The sequence below is a fragment of the Phocoena sinus genome, chromosome 15, assembly GCF_008692025.1.
Source record: "Phocoena sinus isolate mPhoSin1 chromosome 15, mPhoSin1.pri, whole genome shotgun sequence".
NCBI lineage: Eukaryota > Metazoa > Chordata > Mammalia > Artiodactyla > Phocoenidae > Phocoena > Phocoena sinus.
In genome coordinates this window covers 146,936-160,398 of record NC_045777.1, presented here as the reverse complement: position 1 = coordinate 160,398, position 13,463 = coordinate 146,936, and the positions used below count along the sequence as shown (strand labels likewise).

General features: G+C 65.3%; 1 protein-coding gene across 1 annotated transcript; it reads right to left on the bottom strand.

Moving 5' to 3' along the window:
- Positions 1-2,820: 2,820 nt before the first annotated feature.
- On the bottom strand, positions 2,821-3,781 carry NPBWR2 (neuropeptides B and W receptor 2). The gene is given in 5 exon segments (XM_032604505.1): positions 2,821-3,121; positions 3,123-3,173; positions 3,175-3,363; positions 3,365-3,511; positions 3,513-3,781. Coding segments are annotated over 5 exon segments (957 nt in total).
- Positions 3,782-13,463: the final 9,682 nt, after the last annotated feature.

Below are 13,463 nucleotides of genomic sequence, written 5' to 3'. Positions count from 1 at the left end.
CAGGAGGCAGCGGGGTCCTGGCGGAGGAGGCGGCTCAGGGTGGCCTCCGGGCTGCCAACCAGGCCGAACCCACAGCCAGCGTCTGCGCTCGTCCCCGTCCAGGCAGGGCTGAGGGGCCGGCCAGGAGCCCGCGGGACCTCGGAAGCGGGACCACGGCTCGTCCTCTCCACCTGCACCCAGACCTCTCCTCGGCCCCCACCTCCGACCCCGCCCCCTGCCTCCAGCCCCGCCTCGCCCCCACCTCCACGCCCCACCGCTCCGACCCGGCCTCCAGCCTGCATCGCCACCTCGCCCCCTGCCCCTTTCCTTGCCCCAATCCCCGCCCCCGCCCAACCCCCACCAGCTGGGCTCGGTCAAGTCTCCCGGCTTCGCTGAGCCTTGGTTTCCCCGCCTGCGCAGAGGGGACGCCGAACCTTCCTCACGGGGTAGTGGGGGAAGGCCGGGCGGGGGAGGGGTCAGCGGATCGGCTGGACCGGGGAAGCTGCGGGCTCACCTGGCGCTCTGGACTTTGCCCACCAGGGGCGCTGTGGCCCGCGGGAGACTGCGCCCAGGGGTCGCGCCGGGTGGTGCGGGGCCGGGGTCCGGGCCACGGCGAGGGGATTTGGGGAGTGGAAGGAGAGGGCCAGTTCTCTCTGGGCCCAGGAGCCCAGGGCATGGGGACACTCCCTCCCCGTTCCCCAGTCCATCTCCGGAGTCACGGTGGAGGGGGCGGCATTTTCCCCGGGGTCCACAACTCACTCGGGCGGGATCCCGGTGAGGGCTCTCCTCTCCCCCCAACCTTGGCTGGCCCACGTCTCCCCCACCCTTGGTGTGTCGCGGGCCCTGCGTGAAGACCCTCCCTCCCATCGGATGTGGACCGCCTGGCTGGGCCTGCCCCTCCTCGGTCCCCACCATGGAGTTCCCAGTGCCAGACGGTGGCTCCCGTTGCTGGGCTGTGTGTGGGGCGGGGGCCACCCCAGGGAATAAAAAGTGTGGGGTCCGTTGAGGAGGCTTGGTGGGCACCTCCTGTGCTAGGGAGATGTTCTGCTGGGGACGGGGTGGGAGACCCTTGCTCGGCTCGGCGTTCCCGTGGGCTTCCGGCTGACACAGCCCCGCCCCTGCTGCTCCGCACTCACGCCACGCGCACTCACGCCACGCGCACTCACGCCTCGCTTCGGCCCAGCTGGGGTCTTAGCTGGGGTGTAGGAGCCGCAACTTCTTCTCTCGAGGAGCTCGCAGGGAGCAGGATGAACGCTGACGAGGTAATCACGGCTGCTGCTTGGAGAGGTGTGACTGCAACACAGTGAGAGAGCGGATCGGGAACAGCTAGTTCTTCGTGGGAGAGGCTGGGTGCTAGTGGCGGTTTGAGAAGTGGCCACAGCCCCTGAGTGTGGGTGGGACTTGGGGACTCGTTTCTAAGGAACAGAAGGTGGCAGAATGGCTTCCTAGACAGGCCTTAAAGGTGTGGGCGTTTCCGCCTGGCTCTCTCGGATGCTGCCCTGTGGGCTCGCTGCCACCCCCTGGAGGATGCCCAAGCAGCCTGTGGACAGCCCGCAGGGCCAGGAACCGAGGCCTCCGGCCAGTGGCCACGAGGGGAAGCAGCTCCTCCAGCCCCAGTGTGGCCTTGAGGTGATCGGGACCTCGGCTGAAGTCCTGCCTGAAATGTCATGAGAGACCCTGAGCTGGAGCCAGCTGAGAGCTGCTGGAAGGTTCCTGACCCACAAGAGTTGTGAGCTAGTAAATGTTGTTCTGAGCTGCTAATTTTGGGGGAGTGTTTTATACAGTAATAGCTTACGAATACCGTGTGGTCAGAAAGATAACAGGACGGAGGTAGCCTCTGAGTTGTTTCAGGCTGAGAGAGGGAAGGGGAGAGGGGTGTGGGTCCGAGCTCTTCCACGTGACCGGGTGGGGGGGGGGGGGCGGCCATGCAGCCTGGGGGCCACCTCACCGGGTGGCGAAAGGTGTGTCCTGCTTGCCGGCGGGACAGACTGACTAGAGCCGTGTCACAAGGACTAAAACCAACCTGGGGCCCCATAAGCCTCGCAGGGTTATCGGGTGCCGAGCAGGTGACTTACGGAACGGCAAGGCTGGAGCTCCAGGCCTGGAAGCAGCTGGGAGCCATGGGGCCAAGAGTGCGGAGCCTGGCCGAGGCCCACCAAAGCTGTCTTCAGGGACTTGTGGCAGAAATGGTCTCTGAGCAGCCAGCCCCTTAGTGTTCCCACCCCACCCCCAGGTGGAGCCCCTGCTGGCAGAGTCTAGGCCCCAGGCCACACCTCAGGGGGGAAGGGGTCCAGGTGCCAGCCTGTCTAAGTGACAGGTGCCCCCTCCAGAGGTCCTGGCAGAAGCGCCCTGGGTCCTATAGCAGGACATGGGAGGGGACCACAGGCATCGGCATGAAGGGCACAAGGGGCATGGGGTGCTCAAGGGAGCCTGAGCCCTGCTGAGGGAGCCAGGAGGGGACACGGGCGCAGGCCTCCTGGTGAAATGTCACCTGAGTTTTGGGCTGTGAGAGTGCGCTTCATGGCCTCCTTTGATGTGCGCCTTTGGCTTTTACAGCAACACCTGGCTCTGTTGCCCCAGGTGCCCCCCAGGATGTCTGTTGTGCCAGGACCATCTGCCTGGGTCGGCGGGACCCGAATCCCTGCAGCTGGCCACCCAAGGGCTGTCTAGGAGGCAGAGACAGGGCTGGGTCCATGGCCACCTCTGCGGGCTTCGTGGCCAGCCCTCGTGGGTCTTCCTCTTTCTGTCTGGAGAAAATAGTGATGGGATGTGAACAAGTGGGGTGTCGCTCTAAAGGAGCAGAGCTTTTCTACGGTTGCGTGGGCCACGAGGGGGGGGTGCTTATGCCTCCGGGCACTGGGACGTGGGGCAGAGGCTCTTCCAGAAGCTGTGGTCCGGGAAGGCCTAGAGAAAGGGGTCGAGGCGGGAGCTGGTGTAGCCGAGGCTGGTGACGACATAGGAGATGATGATGACCAGTGGCGTCTGGGGCAGGTCTGTGGTCAGGGCCACGACTGAGGCTAGGTGGAAGGGCGTCCAGCAGAGCAGGCCCACGGCCAGCACAGCCAGGACCTGGAGACTCACCTTCCGCTTGGCCTTGTCCAGAGCCTTGGCTCCAGAGTGGAGCCGCAGGGCCTGCAGCCTCCACGTAGAGAGCATCGAGGGTGCCCGTGGGCACCGCCAAGCCCAGCACCACGCTCAGGCCGTGGGCAGCTCAGCCCGCAGCTTGTGACCTGTAGCTCATTGCTGTAGACTCCGGCGAAGGTGAAGAAGGGCAGCATCGCGACAGTGACACCCAGCCAGGTGCACAGGCTGGGGATCTTAGCCCCGTGGACAGTGTGCCGGGGCGTGCGGCGGGGCCGCACCGCGGCCGGCACCACCAGGTAGGTCCGTGCTCACGGCGGCCGGGAAATAGACGCTGGAGAAGATGTTGCAGCGGTCGGTGGCCAGCACCAGCTCGCAGAGCAGCTCCCCAAAGGGCCAGCACTGCAGCACGTGCTCGGCGATGTTGGTGGGCGGCACCGGTGTGAAGAGTCGTCGCGATGGCCAGGTTCAGGGTGAACGCGTGGGTCACCGTCTTCATCCTGGGAGCTCTCAGGATCACACAGATGGCGGCCGCGTTGCCCGTTAGCCGCACGGCGCAGATAGCAGCGTACGCCACCGGCAGGAACACGTGAAGAGCCGGCAGCGGCTCAGGGAGTGTGACGCTGTGTCTGGTGCCGTTGTCCCAAGAGAGGCCGGCGCCCGTTGTGCCTGGCAAGGGGAAACCTCGGCTGTCCGGGCTCTCCGGCCCCGTGGCCTCCATTGTGAGGCAGGACCGATAATGGTTTCTGCCCTGGGCAGGTGGGAGGTGCTTCCGAGCTGGGAATCTGGGCAGGGGCCTCCTTGGGCTGGATTCTGAGAAAGAAACGACCGGAAACTCTGGGACCTGGCTGTCAGCTTAGAACGGGAGCTGCCTCAAGTTCTCTGGCAGAAGTTGTGGCCACTTTGCCGGGGTCAAGGATTCATGGCGTCTCTCTCCATCCACCCCTTTCCAGTGGCAAGAAAGAGCCTGGCAGAGTGCATGGGCACCTCCTCCTGGGCAGCACTTAAGGCTGGTTGGGTTCCTCCGCCAAGGCCCCCTCCTCTTGCAGAGAGCAGCTGCCAACCACCCTTCTGGGAAGGGAGGGCTTGGATCTGCACCCCCCTGCCCCACCCCTAGCCCCTGTCCCGGCCATACCCCAAAGCACAAGCTACATAAGTCAAGACAGTCCCTTTGAAAATGCACCTCCCATCATACTCCTGGCCCCCTTGGAATCGGGAGGCCTGGAGCAGTGCCCTCCCAGTCACGCTGCAGACCCTCTGCGTGTGGCCACCAGCACTTTTCCTCACTGACCTATCTGGAGACACATGGCCAGAAGTTGGTGGCCTGGGTGACATGTGGTGGTGGCCAGCTCAGGCGGCCTCAGGGGTGGAGGGGGGAGGTGTGGCCCCCGCCGATGGGCCCCCTGCCAGCGTCCCAGTCCGTCCTTAACCACCTGGGGGACTTTTAGAACCTGCTCGCTGGCAGCCTCAGAGGGAGCTGGCTTCCCGAAGAGTCTCCAGCCTCGTGGCAGTGCTGCTACGCGCCAGGAGGCGGTGGGGCCGGGGGTGGGGTGGGGGGTGGCAGTGTCCCCTGGCTGACGCGGAGCCCTGGGCTGCGAGCGCTGCTGGCTCTGGGAGACCGAGGGCTGCAAGCCTTAGCCAGGGGCTCCAGCTGTCCACCAGGGCCGAGCCTTCGTCCAGTGGGCTGCCCCCAGGTGGGACCCCTACTCCCCCGGTCCCCCAAGAACCCCGTGCTTCCAAGTGGTCTCTACATACCAGCTTTTGTTTCTGGTGTGAGGTGGGGACGGGGGGCACCGGGGCTAGAACTTTCCTTGGGATACTCACGGTCCCACGTGGGCTACATGAGCTTCACAGCTTTGTATGAGGTGATTCTCTTTGAGAAGCAGAGAGAAGGTGACCAGCTGGGCCTGGGAGGGAGGGAGCCGCCCTCTGGTCTGGGTGGGGCAAGTTCTGGACTGGTCATTGGTGCCCCAGCCTGAGACCCACCGAGGCCAGGGGATGGGTGGTCAGTGAGTGTGAGGGGAGGCCCCTGCACCTGGGTCTGACTTTCGTGATTTGGGGGTGTTCGTGCATGGGGAGGGGTGCTGGGTCAGGTCACAGCTCCTGGACACCAGAGACAGGACAGAGAGAGGCTCCGGCCTGGCGTATGGGCCGCCCGTTCCCCTTGACCATGTGGCCTACGTGTGAGCCAGCGTGTGGGCTGGCCTGGGGGGTGAATGGCTGACCACTGCCCTGGTGCTGGGCCGGTAGGGAGTGGCCCGGGCCTCCTGTCGCTCAGCTGCTGTCCTGGGGGTGGGGCAGGGCTCACCTCTCTGGGCCTGGTTGTGGGTCTCCCGCGGGATGGGTGCTGGGGGTCCCTATTTCCTGAGTGCCTTGGGGGGGCCCAGGGCTCCGTCTGCCCGCCGGCCAGCACGTGACCGACCAGCGCCCCCCGAGCGTGGGCCTGTGATGGGGGCTCTTCACCCTCATGCCCCTCCTGCTCGTTGCCCCAGCTCGGCAGGACGCCACATCCACCCCAAACTTGCTCCGGGCCCGGCTGCTCTAGGCAGGGCTCCCCTCAAGCCCTGGGAGGAGCAGGCGGTGTCAGAATTACAAGAAACTGCCCGGCGGATTCCCAGCACAGCCCTGGCTTCCTCTGAGGCAAGCCGTGAGGCTGGGGTCCCTGCTCACCCTGCCAGTGTCTGGCAGGGTCTGGGGCTCTGAGCCCCTCTCAGCCTGATCTCTGCTCTCCTGGGTCTGTCCTGGGGGCTGCTGGCTCCCCACCCGGCCCGTCACGTCTGAGGGGGCTGGGGGTGGAAGCTGAGAGGATGGGGGCCCCGGGGCAGCAGGGGTGGGGGGTGCTGAGGAGGGGGCACTAGGCCTGCAGGTGTGGGGACCCTCACGCCGGCTCAGTGGTGGGGGGCGCCTCAGCCTCTGCTCTCTGGCCCCCGGAGCAGCAGGGGGCTTTGTCTGCACGTGGGCTGGGCATTGTGCGCTTGTCATCCTGGGGAGATGAGTTCCATTTTCAGAAATGAATCGGCTGTTTCCAACCAGCCTGTGAGGGCGTTCAGGCTGTAGAGAGAGAGGTGGGGGCTGCAGGGGCGGGGCGAGACCTCTGCCTGGTCTCCAGGGTCTGGGGGCTGGGGCCTGCGCAATGGGAGCCCGTGGGAGTCTGCGCGCGCTCTGTGCAGCCCGGGGCGGGGCGGGGGGTCGGGGGAAGCGGGTCCTGGCGGTGAGCCTCCCTCCCCACCCCTGCGCAGGGAGGAGGGAGAAGGGAGGGAGGGGGTGCAGCCGCCTGACCCAGCCCAGTGTGGCTGGTGGGCAGGGAGACCGGAGACAGCGTCAAGTCATAGGCAAGCTCAGTGGAGCGGCTTTCACAGTTGTGTGTAACTCACCTGGTGTGGCAACCGCCTTCCACCTGAACCTGATGGTCGTGTCTCACACACACACGCACGTGCATACATCACACAGACGCACTTATGCGGACAGGCGTACACACACACGGGCAAGGGCGGATGCGTGCACCCCTGCGCGCCTCTGTGTGTGCTCTGGCCACCAGGCCCGTCGCCTCTCTTGCTCTCCTCCTCAGGCCTCAGAAGACAGCCCTGAAGGGTAAGTGCCGCCTCTGAGTAGGTAGCTGGGAGGCTTAGCTCGCTGAGAAGAGACAGGTGATTCAGAGCGCATGTCCGGGGAAGCAGCGAGAGAACTCTGTTTGTAAAAGTGAGAGGGCCCGTTTCAAACCTAGCCATTCGGACCCCTGGCCCTGCCACCCGGCACCCAGCTGCCCCTCTCTCTCCTTCAGCACCAGTGGCACTGAGCTGTCCCCAGGCGCAGGTCATGGCTTGGGGGTTTTTGACGGCTCCTGATCGCCCTGGGCTCAGGGCCGCTGAGAGAGGCCTGGGGCAGCCAGACAGGTGTCCCACAGGGACTCTGCTGCTCAGCCAGCTCCGGAATATCCCAGCCCTGGGCCCGGAGTCACTTGTCTGCTGTGCAAGTGTTTGTCTAGGAAAAGAGCAGTGAACAAAGAGGGGGGAATTCCTGCTTTCCTAGGGCCGCCCCTCTACCGGGGGAGGTGGGAAACAGCATGGGAAGCGCCAAGTGCATCGCAAGGTTTAGCCGGAGGTCAGGGGCTCTAGGGGGAAGGAAGCAGAGAGACGTCTGTCCGTCAACAGGGTGGTCCTGTGGAGACGGCGATGCTCGTGTAGAAACCAAGGAGACAGGGGAGGCCTGGCCGGTGTGTGGGGCACGGCCACGGGAGAGGAAGGAGCTTGGTCCGCCCTTCTAGGGACGCGGGCTCTGGCCTTCCTGAGGGTTTTGAGGAGGGGAGCGTGGGTCGGCCAGGTCCTTAGGCCAAGAGGGTCAGAGGGGTGTGGGGTGCGGGGAGCAGGGCGCCTCGGCAGGAGCCCTGGCCTGGGGGCTGGGAGGGGCGGGAAGGTTGGAGGTCAGGATGGAGTACAGAGTCCAAACCCGTCCAAGGCCTTCGGGATGTGGGGTTTTGAGGGGCAGCCTGGGCTGGAGGCTGGGTGCCCTGAGGCCCCCTGGCCTGCCCTGCCCACGCGCCCCCTCCCCATGCTGAGAAGCGGGAAGCACGGAGGAGCTGCATGTCTCCCCTGGGCACCAGCCCTTCTCAGCCTCGGAGGGTTGTTAAGCCAGTTACCAGAGGACTCCCTCTCCCCTCCCCAGGAATAGGCGGGGTGGGGGTAGTAAGGCCCTGTCCCCTCCTTCCTGCCCAGATGCCAGCCACCATGATCAGCCCTGCTGGGCCCGATGGGGGAGCTTCACGGAGGCGCCCCTGCCCTGAGCGAGCCTGGGGCCTGTCTCCTGGGAGGTCTTCGTGCCCGTGGCGTACTCGTGGACCGGTCCTCTGGTCACACAGAGCACAGGCAGCACTGGGAGGGGAGGGAGCAGGTAACTCTGTGTCTCAGGCGGGAGGGGTCACAGGCACGACTGGGCCCTCGGACAAGCACGTGGGTGGCGGGAGTGTGTATGCACGCGGGGCAGCAGAGCGCTCAGAGACACACCCAGCAAGGGAGCATCCGTGAGCCTGGCTTCCGGGTCTGTCCATGAATTCATTTTTGTCTTTAAAATCAATTAATTAATTTATTTATTTTGGGCCGTGTTGGGTGTGCGTCGCTGCGCGCGGGCTTTTCTCTAGTTGCGGCGAGCAGGGGCTGCTCTTCCTGGCGGTGCGCAGGCTTCTCACTGCAGTGGCTTCTCTTGTTGTGGAGCACGGGCTCTAGGCGCACAGGCTTCAGTAGTTGTGGCTCGCGGGCTCTGGAGTGCAGGCTCAGCAGTTGTGGCTCGCGGGCTCTGGAGTGCAGGCTCAGCAGTTGTGGCACGCGGGCTTCAGTAGTTGTGGCTCGCGGGCTCTGGAGCGCAGGCTCAGTAGTTCTGGCATGTGGGCTTCAGTAGTTGTGGCTCACGGGCTCTAGAGCGCAGGCTCAGTAGTTGTGGCTCATGGGCTTCAGTAGTTGTGGCTCACGGGCTCTAGAGCGCAGGCTCAGTAGTTGTGGCTCACGGGCTTCAGTAGTTGTGGCTCACGGGCTCTAGAGCACAGGCTCAGTAGTTGTGGCTCATGGGCTCTAGAGCGCAGGCTCAGTAGTTGTGGCTCACGGGCTTCAGTAGTTGTGGCTTGCGGGCTCTAGAGCGTAGGCTCAGTAGTTGTGGCGCACGGGCTTAGTTGCTCCGCGGCATGTGGGATCTTCCCGGACCAGGGCTCGAACCCGTGTCCCCTGCATTGGCAGGCGGATTCTCAACCACTGCGCCACCAGGGAAGTCCCTGTCCGTGCATTCTTACTGAAGGTTGGTGGGCAGGCGGGCTGGTTCATGCTCGGAGTCAACTCCTGCGGAGTCCTGAGTCGGACGGGAGGCCAGGCCTCCCTGTGGCCCTGGAGGGGGCGGTGTTTGTCCCTCCACATGGCCTTAGGGCCACACAGCTCAGCTGGGCCCCGTGGGTCTGGGATGCTCCGGAGGCCAGATTCGCTGACCTTGGACCAAGCTCTCTGTCCATGGGACGCGGAGGACAGACCAAGCTGGCAGCCGGTGGCGCCGGGGTGATGGGTCCTGCCGGTCCAGGGGCCTCTGGTCTTGCTTGTTCCCTCCCCCTTCCCACCTGCCTGGCGCCAACCCCAAGCTCAGAGGGTGCAGCCTGGCCTGAGCCTGCGGCAGAAGCCGAGGACAGCACGCACATGCCCCCCTTCCCTGCCCGCCCCCCACAGACCCTAGTGCTCTGCCCTCCCTCCCCAGCGTTTGCAGGACCCTCCCGGTTCATTCCAGATTGTGCACGGTTGTGTCCTGCCTGCTGCCTTTAGATCCATTTGGGTTGGAGTGGGTGCTGTCCAGCCCGGTCACTGAGAGAACTGGGCCTCCGCAGGGGAGGGCTGGGCTCGGGAGAGGGGCCATCACTCGCTGGGGCGTCTGTGATGGGGGAGGTGGCCAGGGCAGGCCGGAGCCCCGTGGTCACGTGCTTGATGCACAGGTGCGGTGAACACGTGTGTGTTTCGGGGTGCTTCCCCTCAGGCTGACACATGCACATGCGGCTTGTTAACGCGCCTCTGGGCCCCCTCGAGTCTGCACGGGGCAGCACCCCCGCCGCCCTGCTGTGTCTTGTCTGCGTGCCCAAGGCTCTCCCGCAAGGCTCAGAACCCCGGGAGGGCCTTCGCCAGGGCACTGTCCACCGCCAGGCCTTCTCCGTGGCCTCTGGGGTCCTGCTGTGGGTGACCCCTGGGAGGCCTGGTGTCCTGCAGGGCTGAGGGCCCTGCAGGACCCGATGCTGGGAGGGCTTCTGTGGCAGGAGTGCCGATCAGCCTGTGGGGGTCTGCGAGGGGCCATGCCTAGGGCTGGGGAAGACGGTACAGGGGGCCAGTGCCGGGGAGGGGGCCCGGGGAGGCGGCATCCTGGGCTCTGAGCAGGGCTGGGCGCTGGCTGCACAAGTGAATACCTGGAGGACGGGTGCACCAGGACCAAAGGGAAGCACCCTCGGCTTGGGGACCCGGGTCTCCTGATGGTGGGGCTGCCCTGGACGTCCCCGCACCCCTTGGCCCTGTGCTCACGTGTGCTCTGCTGGTGTACATGACAGACAGTGATGCCCCTCTGTGTGCCCGGCCCGGGCTGGGGAGCCTCTGTCCAGGCTCGTGCGAGGACCATTTTGTTGTCACCCTGGCAGCAGTCAGGAGAGGGGGCTGGACCCACCGGCCCAGCTGAGGACTGCGGCTCTACCCAGCCTAGAGCCTTTGGCTTGGGGTGGGGTAGGGGCTTCTGTCTGAGGGACTGAGCTGGCTGGAACTGGGAGTGATGACTCAGGTCTAGAAGCCCTTTGTCCTGGCCCTTTTGGTCGTGTGTCCCGTGGGACACACATCTCTCCTCTCTGCCCGACCCTCCACAGAGCCCTGGGCTGGGGTCTGGGACCACCCTGTCACCACCGCTGTGCGCTCAGCCCTGGGCTCTAGGGAGGCCCCCTTCCTCCGTGCTCAGGAATGGCAGGTGGTGGGAGCTTCCAACAGGAGAGGAAGACCTGGCAGGACCAGGTTTTCAACGTCTGGAGCTTCCCCGGCAGGCCTCCCGCAGCTGTGGGTGTGGAGGTCGCGAGGGCGGCTCTCCGGGGGGCGGAGCTCAGATTCCGTGCCTGGGACCTCAGCCCCCACCTGGCTCCAGACTGTGGGTCGCAGTGGGGAGGGAGGGACAGCCGCGCCGACCCGGTTGGCCTGGCCCGCTGGGTCCTACAGCATCTGTGGGGAGAGTCCAGCTGCGTAGGCCCTGGGCACCATTTTTTTTGGTGCTGGGGGAGGACAGAGGTTTGAATCCAGACAGGACAGCTCCCCTCACCTTACCCACCACAATTTAGCTTCCGTTGGCATCATCCGGGAACGCAGGGGAGGGTGGGAAGGTGGCACGCGTGCGTGGGGACGTTGCCTGCGCAGACAGCTCCTTCGTGCCGTGGTGGTGGACTTGGCAGTGGTGGGAGAGGAGGTCAGAGGCTGGACTGGGCGAGGGTGTCTTGGGAGGGGCTGACGTGGGCTGGGAGGGCCCCTGAGGGGAGATCAGGGTCAGCAGGGGCTGTGGGCATGGAGTCCATGGCTCCCCTTGGAGCAGAGCAGAGCCCAGACCAGCCTGGGCATGGAGGAAGTGGTTGACGTGTGGCGGTGTCAGCCAGGACCCGGCTGCCTGGGGGCCTCTTGTCCTGGGCAGGGCCACCTTCTTGTGCCCAGAGCCCTGCAGGTACTTCATGGGCTTCTTCTCTATGTCCTTGCTGGACTGAGGCCCGGAGTGTGGTCGCTGTGTCCTCAGAACCGCGTCTGGAGCCAGGACCTGTGTGTCTTTCCTTCCCGGGCCTCTTGGTGCTCCAGGCACTGCTGGGTCCGGAGGAGGCTGTGGGCTCCCCACCCAGCCCTGGTGAGTCAGCAGCAGGGCCAGTTCCCACCCCCCCCTGCCCCAGTGTGGGTGCTCCAGTCACCATGGCAACCCTGTCCCAACAGGTCTCATTGAGGGACATTTCCCGGTGTCCACTTTGTGTCCCCTCGAGAGCCTCTCTGCCCGTGACCCTGTGACCTCCGATGTCCCCTTTTGGGGAAGGCGGGTGGCCGGCCCTCCCAGTTTACCTGTGACTGTCCACGTTTCAGCCCTGAATGTCCACGTTCCAGGAAACGCCTTGGTCCTAGACAAACCACTTACCAGCGGGGGCCTGTCTGGGGAGGGAGGGGGCGTGAGAGGATGCTGCCCCCCAGGGGAGGCTGCCTGGTGTGGCCAGGCCTGGGCTCGGCCAGAAGACAACCCCTGTCCCCCATCTCCACCCAGGCCTGAGGCACCTCTGCTGATCCCCTTGGTCTGTCTCCTCTGGTTTCAACGCCTGCTGGGTACCAGGCACTGGCGGAGCCCTGGCACATCCGTGCTTTCTCCATCCCACGGTGACCCAGGAGGCAGGGCTGCTCTGGCCCCACTTCACAGGCGACAGCAGGAGGCTCTGGTGGGGGGTCCCCTGGCAGGTGCCATCCTTCAGCAACAGGCAGGTGTCGCTCCCGAGGGAGCTGCCGTCGTCAGCAGTGTCCATGGGCGGACGCCCAGGGGCTGGCCCCGGTGCCAACCCCCGCGGTGTGCTCAGGAGCCTGGCAGACGCTAGAGCGGCTGGAGACTCCGAGCCCGGCTTCCTTCCCAGGGTGGAGGAGTGTGGGCTTGAGTAGAGCTGGCACTCGTGCTGTGGCGACAGGTGTCACCTGAGGTCTGCCCACACCTCCAGGCGACGGTCGGGAGTGCGGGTCTAGAGCCAGCCCTGCCCTTGCCGTTGAGGACCCAGGGTGAGGTACTCAACACCTCTGAGCCTCCATTTCCTCGCTTGTCCAATGGGGATCATACTTTTCCTGCCTCAGAATGTGGAGAGATTGAGCTGAGATGATGCGGGCAAGGGCTCTGCCCCACCCAGTGCCTTTGATGCTGGAAGGAGCCCCGCCCGGTCCCACCTGCCCTGCTGCTCTGGGCCTGGGCCGGGGTTTCAGCCTTGGGCTCGGGCAGCTAGATGGGGGCTTGGAGTGAACTCTGGCCTCACGTCAGCTGTGAGTGGGACAGGAGGCTGCCGAGTGGTCGAGACCTGCAGGCAGAAAGAAATTCCTGGAGGAGGCACGTGAGGGGGTCACCAGCCTGTGCAGGGAACCGGGAAAACCGGCGGCCAGCCGCTCGCCCGAGGTGTGGAAGTCTGCCGTGAGGGAAGCACCTCGAAGCCCCCCTCTTCCAAGAGGCCCTCCCGGATCAGCTCTGCCTGCCTACGCGGGGTAGCCATTTTCCCCAGGGCTGGCTGGGTGGGTGGGGTCTCTCCATTTCTAGCTGAGCCGGGTTCTCATCGTGCAGCTCAACCCTGACCCCCAGTGGCCAATTCTGGGCACTGCTGCCGAGGATTTGGGACCGATGGCCTGGGGGGGGTGACCCAGGGGGATGTCTGTGACCTGGCCCAGGAGCCTCACCGCCCTTCCCAAAGTCTAGCCTGGACACACCCAACGAAGGCCCCATGGTGGAACCCCAGGCTTGGTGGCAGGGCTTCATTCAACCCAGGTGTGCACTCCTGTTGAGGGGCATGACCCAGGGATTCGGGGACGCCCCATCTGGAATCGGCCTTCGTCATGCTAGAGGCTGGTCTGGACGGGCCAGCCCTGAGAGGTGGCCCTGAGCTGTGCTCCTGGCGTTCCGGGAGGGGTGGAGGAGCATGTGGGGCCGCGGCAGAGGCTGGCGCTGGGGGGGCGCTGAGGCCGCCGGGCAGGCAGGGCTGCACTGGGAGGGGACCTGGGGCCAAAGAGGGTTTTAGGCAGAGCAGTGACACGGTCACATTGCGTTTCAAAACAGTCATTCCGGCTGCTGGGCAGAAGGTGGACGGAAGGGTGGAGGCTGGCAGCAGGTGGCTGGTGGGAAAGGGAGCTGCTAAGACCCCAGCCTGCTGGGGA